A 7,500-nucleotide genomic window follows, 5' to 3' on the forward strand; every position below is an offset into this window, starting at 1 on the left:
TGCAGGAGAGTATAAGAATAATTAGTTATTAATTATGGACGTGTTTTGTTGCCTGAATATAAGGTGAGACGGAGCTACCAAATAAAATACATTTAAAAGTAGGATTTTGTGATGGAATAAAAATGATAATTACAGTAATTCAGCTTTTTGTTGCTATATTAATAACGTTGAATGTATTTTTGATTATATGATCACATGCTTCTGTCTTTAATCGACGTGAACCTTCTTGTTTTTTTTTTTTTAATTTTTTTTTAATTTGAAAAGACTTTTCTTATTAAACACTCTATCATGGGGTTATGAAGAAAGAGAAACTGCATCCCACCCTCAGCAGGTTTAAATCATTAAAAAAAATAAATGTTTAATTAAAAAATGTGTTTAAAAAAAAAAAAACCACACCCAAAACAACAAATTTATAATAGTTTAGATTTTTTTTTATTGTTATAAAATATATATATATATATATATATATATATAAAATTACATTCATTCTCTGTGCTTTCTTTCATATACATACTGGGTTTTTTTTACGGTTAAATGTGTTAGATGATGAAAGTAAAGCTGAAGTCATACTTTATATATATATATATATATATATATATATATATATATATATATATATATATATATATATGTGTGTGTATATGTGTGTGTGTGTGTGTATGTATATATATATATATATATATATATATATATATATATATATATATATATATATATACACATATATGTATATGTATATATATATATACATATACATATATATGTATATGTGTGTATATATATATATATATATATATATATATATATATATAATATGTATATATATATGTATATATATATATATATATATATATACATATACATATATATGTATATGTGTATATATATATATATATATATATATATATATATATATATATATAATATGTATATATATATGTATATATATATATACACACACATATATACATATATACATATATATATATATATATATATATATATATGTATATATGTGTGTGTGTGTGTGTGTATATTTTGGGGATTCTTATAATTAAACTAAAAGTTAATAGGATTAAAAAGTAAATCAATAAAAGGAATTTATGAGGAGAAACAGAATCTTGCCGTACCGTCTGTAACCGTACTTTTGCTCGTGTTTGCTCTGTAGGTTTTGGTTCTTCTTGGTCGAGCTGTAAACATCTTCCCCTTGTCCTTCTTACTCAACTTCTTCCGCGACCACAAGATCACCCCTAAAATGATGTTCATCATGTGGTTCAGTGGTGAGAAACATCTCTACAATCCATTTTTAAAATCCCTTCTTTCTTCGTCTCCGCGTCTCTCACTCTCTCGGCCTGTTCCTCCAGGCCTGCGGGGGGCGATCCCGTACGCCCTGAGCCTCCACCTCGGCCTCGAGCCCATCGAGAAGCGGCAGCTCATCGGCACCACCACCATCGTCATCGTGCTCTTCACCATCTTGCTAATGGGGGGCGGGACCATGCCCCTCATCCGCATCATGGACATCGAGGACAGCCAATCACGGCGCAGGAACAGGAAGTACATCAACCTGAGCAAGACGGAGAAGATGGTGAGCGGGTTTCAGCATTGTGTGTTATCTACGTGTGTCGGCTGTATTTTGCGTTGCGTTGAATTAAACGCATTGCGAAGTCGTCGTCGTCTTAATGGAGGTGCAAGCAGGCACAAACCTGGAGAAGAGGAATAGTTTTTTATCGAAGCTCCATTCATGTGCCTTAAGAATTCTCCCATAAGTCTGAACGCTGCATTCCATACAGTAAATATATATAATGCTGATACTGTTATATACTGATAATATAAAAAGTACAATAATTATCCTTCATTATATATCTTGATTATATAAAGACGATGATAGTGATTAAACGATTGCTGAGATGACGGAGTGCGGTAGTGAGGCAGAGATTATATTCTGGAAAGCATTCCAGTTCCTACATGTGCCGGTGTTTGGAGGTAGGCTGTGTAAGAGTAAGAAGTGGACGGATTCTGGATGTCTGTAAGATAGCTTCAGCAGCAACGACTGTGAGGGAGAGCAGAAGAAGAATGATGGGCGTGGCCATTTGGACGATCGTGGAAGACCATGGTCCTTCCCAAGATAACGGCCGTGAGCCCAATCACCCGCTCTCAAAGAAAGCACCGTAGGGGTTAGGGGTTCGAGTCCCGCCTCCGCCTCCTTCATGTACTCTGGTTTCCTCTTCCAGTCCGAAGACATGCGTCATAGGCTGATCGGCATTTCCAAATTGTCCGGCATGTGTGCGATTGTGCCCTGCGATGGCTTGGCACCCCGTCCCTGACGTGCCGCGAGTTCCCTGGGATAGGCTCCGAGCTCCCCGCCGACCCTGTGTAAGATACGCCGTATGGAAAATGGATGGATTTAGAACACGCATGCGTTTGCCACTCAGGCAGAGGGTACTAGTACTTCACCTATTGGACTTGTTGTCTTATTGCTCATTCTTTTCCACTGGTTCTTCGACCAGTCTCACATCTGGCACGAACCCACCTTGGTTTTCCGTTCACCTTCTCTGCTGCATCCAGGCTTCCTAAATAACACGAGGCTGGTCTGTTCATCTCTCCATGCTCTTGCGTCCAGAAAGCAGTCATGTACCCATCACGCTTATGAATCATGGTGTCTGGGATTCCAAAAGATGGTCTTAGGCCTCAGAAACCATTAATCTGTTCTCTAAGTAACTTATGAGGACTGATGACATCTCTGGCGCTTCTCTGAGAGAAGGTGGACTGCCATGTGATAACACTGTGGGACTGTTGTGACGACCCCGAGGCAATCTGGTAGAGGTGTACTGCTCTCCGTTCTCTATGAATGATGACCACTTCCTCAGCCAGTGCCACAGACCAGAAGCCATTCGCCATGTCGATCACAGCAAACCGCTGATGTTCCGGCTTGAGGACGTTCAACAACATGTCCACTACCGATGGTGGTCGCTCGTCAGTGTGCTGATTTACCTGCAATCTGTAATCTTCCGTGAGTCTCCATTCACTTCATGCTTTTTTCACTGGAATCATGGACCTGCCGGACCTGCTGTGTGCCTTTACCAAGATAGCCGCTCTCTCCCAGTCGCTGAACGAAGGGAAGACTTCGATTCAGTTTTATTCGTGTAGCGCGTTTAACAACGGACATCGTCTCAGAGCAGCTTTACAGAAACATAAACACAGGATGGAGATTTTAAGCGTGTGAGTTTATCCCTATTGATCGAGACGGTGGTGACGGTGGTGAGGGAGAACTCCCTGAGACGATACGAGGATGAACACTTGAGAGGAACCGGACTCAGAAGGGACACGAGTTTCTACATCTGCGATATTTCTGAGACACCTCGTCTTCAGACTTCATCAACTCCGCTCTGACTCGGAGAGCTTTGACTTCTTGGGGCTTCCTTCAGAGGCGTATCTCACTACACATTTACATATCTACCCCAACGTACGTCTTCTGCAGTGTGCATGCAGTAGAACATCCAAACTTTCCTTGAATTGACTTCACTTCACAGGTTGAGTTCAGTATGGCCCGAGGCATTAAATGTTCTACAGAAGGAACCAGGAGGATTGGTGACTTGCCTCCATAATGCCTCTTTTTTTTCTCACTACACCACTTTTTACATTTTTTTTTCTTCTTAATAAAAATGAAAGCAGGCACAAACTTGGAGAAGAGGAATGTTTTTATCTTGCTGAAGCTCCATTCATGTGATGTGTCAAGGTTAATTCCTCACCTGCTCACATACCAAGGATGTCTAGGTCTCTGACCCGAGGTCCACGCAGAGGTAACGCGGTCCCTTCGACCCTAGCGGACACATTCCTGTGCACATGTCCCAGTGAGGGCGTTTCCACTGACACTCTGCTCCGTAGAACGGTCTAAAAAGGCTTCAGTACGTGTGAGGGCTACAGTAATATCAGAAGATGAGGAAAAAACACCAGTTATTGTTTGTAAACGCACGTCCTCTGTTTTCCTATCTGTATTTGTGTTTGACTTTTATTATTTTAAAAAACATTGAAATCCCCTTTCGCTCATTTTTGTAGTTATATTTTACTCTTGTGAATTCTATTACAACATGAAACATGCTCTGTAAATAAATCAGATGTTAAAGTTTACTTTTTTGTACTGCAGGTTTCAGTCTCATGGCTACATCCTTTGCAAAAAGATTCCTTACTCATCCTCTCTCTCGCTCTCTCTCTCTCCCTCCCTCTTTCTCTTTCTCTCTGTCTCTGTCTCTCCCTTTTTCTCCATCTCTCTCAATCTCTCCCTCCCTATTTCTCCCTCCCTCTCGCTCCCCCTCTCTCTCTCTCCCTATTTCTCCCTCCCTCTCTCCCTCTCTCTCTCTCTCCCTCCCTCTTTCTCTTTCTCTCTGTCTCCCCCTCTCTCTCTCTCTCTCCCTTTTTCTCCATCTCTCTCAATCTCTCCCTCCCTATTTCTCCCTCCCTCTCTCTCCCCCTCCCTCTCTCTCTCTCCCTATTTCTCCCTCCCTCTCTCCCCCTCTATCTCTCTCTCCCTCTCTCTCCCTTTCTCTCTCTCCCTCTCTTGCTCTCTCTTTCCCCCTCTCTCCACCTCTCTCTCTTTCTCTTTCTCTCTTTGTCCCCCCCCCCCCTCTCTCTCAGGGTAACACAATAGAGTCAGAGCATCTCTCGGAGCTGACGGAGGAGGAATACGAGGCACAGATCGTGCAGCGGCAGGACCTGAAGGGCTTCCTGTGGCTAGATGCTAAATACCTCAATCCCTTCTTTACTCGCAGACTCACACAGGAGGTGACGCAACCCCAAATGAACTATTTAATCACCTAGGACAGCAAACAAATATAAACAAGTAGAACTTTACACCAGCGGCGTGGACGGGAACGGCTCTGCCCCCAAATCTATACATTTATCTGCCTGAAATATCCTTCAGAGGGAAACTAACCAATTTCACCTCAATCCTAAACTGTGTTTCATTTCTGTGTGTGTGTGTGTGTGTGTGTGTGTGTGTGTGTTTGTGTGTGTGTGTCAGGATCTGCTGCACGGGCGAATCCAGATGAAAACTCTGACCAATAAATGGTACGAGGAGGTGCGACAGGGTCCGTCCGGTTCTGAGGACGAGGACGACGAAACTGAACTGCTCTGAAACTCTCTCTCTCACTCACACACACTCACTCTCACACACACTCACTCACACACACACACACACACACACACACACACACACATCTATTACTTCTGCTGAATGTGGTACACGGGCTGTACCACTGTACCAAGTCACTGGAACGTGCCAAAACCCCACAGAAATGGGGGAGTCATCTCGGTTCGGGATGGAGGCGTGCTTTCGGATCAGCACTGGAGAGAAAGTAAAACGCTTTTTCCTATTAAAAAAAAAAGGGAAGGATGTTAAATGGAAGGGGATGTTGACGTAAAAGCAATAGCAGGTTTATTTCTTTGTGTTCTGGGGTTTTATAATGAAGTCACTGTCTTTTTATTTTATTTTATTTATTATTCTAAATTACAAACACTGCAAAAAATGATATCGTAGCAAGTGAAAACATCTGGAATAAGGGCTATATATATATATATATAATATAGTACATTTCAGTAGAATAAATGCAAGATTATTAAGTCCATTTCTAGACATTATAAAAGATTTTTATAATTAATTTTAAGTTAAAATATGAGGAGAAATAGGATTAAAGGGATGGTTCACCCCAGAAATAAAAATTCTGTCATCATTTACTCCCCCTCGTGTTGTTCCGAAACTGTACGACTGAATTTGTTCTGTGGAACATGAAAGAAGATATTTTGAGAAATGTCTGGGTTTGTTTAGTTTTTTTTTTGTCCATACAATGGAAGTCAGTGGGCACCAAAACTGTTTGGTTACCAACATTCTTCAAAATATCTTCTTTTACGCTCTGCAGAAGAAAGGAATGCGTACAGGTTTGGAACGGCACGAGGGTGAGTAAATGATGACAGAATTTTCATTTTTGGGTGAACTGTCCCTTTAAGGATCTTCTATTTGTTTTATCATAAATCTCGTAAATTATTATTATTATCGTAAATTTCCTATAACAGCATGTCCTGGAGTGTTCCGCCCCGCCCCGAAAACATAAGGTTACAGCTTTATCTCTGACTGTTACCGAGCGCTGACACTGGAGACTCCTTCTGTAACTCTTAAACAAGTGATTCCACACATTTTTAATCAGCGCAGCGTGCGCTGTACACGTCCCTGTGAGTGAGCCGTTACTATAGAAACGATAACGTATTAGAACGAGCGCATTAATATAAACCCGTCATTTACAGCTGCACTGCTTTTAAAGAAAATGAATCAACACCTTCTGACCAATCACAATGCAGCAGTGCTGTGTATATCACACGAGAGATTAGATCAGTTTGTCTGTATTCCAGATTAATATTATGATTATTTTATGCTGTGAAAGGACACTGTTGAATGTACAGGTCGTGGGATTTTAAGCTTGTTAATGTTTGTGAATATTTATTCATTTTGTCTGTAATTGGAGGACGTGGTTACAGGTTGTACCCGTTCATTTTTTACATCTTGCTACTGAGTGGTTTTGGAGACTTTCCGAGAAGACGCTGAGGATGTATGGTGAGGGTTTGCGGTTATCAGATTATACACAGCCGTAGTTCAGGGGGAAATCACATTTATTAAAAAAGAAGCTAATTTGTCACCTTTAATGAAATGAATCTTGCATTTTAGACAGAATACTGACCGATTATTCAGCGTATGTGTGAGGATCACTGGAAAGAAACTGAAAAGTTTACTACAGGGCGTCTCTGGGTTTTCTTCTATTTTCGAGAGAAAACCTGCTTTCGTATCAGTTGTAACCGGATTATCAGTTTTGACGTATTTAACAAATAAATAACAAAAGGGTGTGTCCAAAATGAGGCAAAGAAACTAAACTTGTTGCAGCAAGACATTTAGTGTCTCGGGTTTTATAGATGTTTCTTTTCAATATCACCGGTAACACAAATAGTCAAACTGTACATCCGAATATTATCAGTAAAGAAATGTAAATGTTTTTTTTTTAAGTTTGCCTTTATAATTGCTGCAGAAGAGCTGGTTTTGTTCCAGGATGATCCCACATCTCGTTTTGCAAGGCTGGTATTTGTTGATAAATCATCAAACATGCGCAAAACATTTTCCTTTTTCATTGTGAGGTCAAAATTTTTGCACACCACCCTATGTGCCATACACTAACTACACACATGAAGGAGAATAGAATTCACAGCTCCGGATTTTTCGGTTCGTGAGATTGATTAAGCCAGTTTTTTGGCCAAAACAAATGAAGCAAAGACATTTTATTCTACAGTTTTGTACCGAGTCTTATAGCTACTGTTTACTGTTCTGTCTAACACGTCACACAGCTCGGGGAAAAGGGGAAATGTATATGTACATTTAATTGTTAAAGATGGAATTTTATTATATTATCACTTTAGTGCTTCAGTTCTTCAGAACTTTACCAGTTCATGGGTAAAATTCCTGTT

General features: G+C 40.2%; 1 protein-coding gene across 3 annotated transcripts in view; it reads left to right on the forward strand.

The window, feature by feature from the left end:
- slc9a8 (solute carrier family 9 member 8) overlaps window positions 1–7,500 on the forward strand; it is a 36,588-nt gene that overhangs the window by 29,040 nt on the left and 48 nt on the right. For 2 of the 3 annotated variants that reach the window (XM_053686405.1, XM_053686406.1), the window contains 4 exons: window positions 1,169–1,280; window positions 1,365–1,585; window positions 4,633–4,779; window positions 5,018–7,500. The exon at window positions 5,018–7,500 is cut by the window's right edge and continues 48 nt beyond it. In XM_053686405.1, the coding sequence (XP_053542380.1) occupies window positions 1,169–1,280; window positions 1,365–1,585; window positions 4,633–4,779; window positions 5,018–5,131 (594 nt within the window). In that variant the 3' untranslated portion in view covers window positions 5,132–7,500. Of the gene's footprint in view, window positions 1–1,168; window positions 1,281–1,364; window positions 1,586–4,632; window positions 4,780–5,017 lie in introns of those variants that run through there. The other variant, XM_053686407.1, reaches the window with a different exon arrangement.

The sequence above is a fragment of the Ictalurus punctatus genome, chromosome 15 (assembly GCF_001660625.3).
Source record: "Ictalurus punctatus breed USDA103 chromosome 15, Coco_2.0, whole genome shotgun sequence".
NCBI lineage: Eukaryota > Metazoa > Chordata > Actinopteri > Siluriformes > Ictaluridae > Ictalurus > Ictalurus punctatus.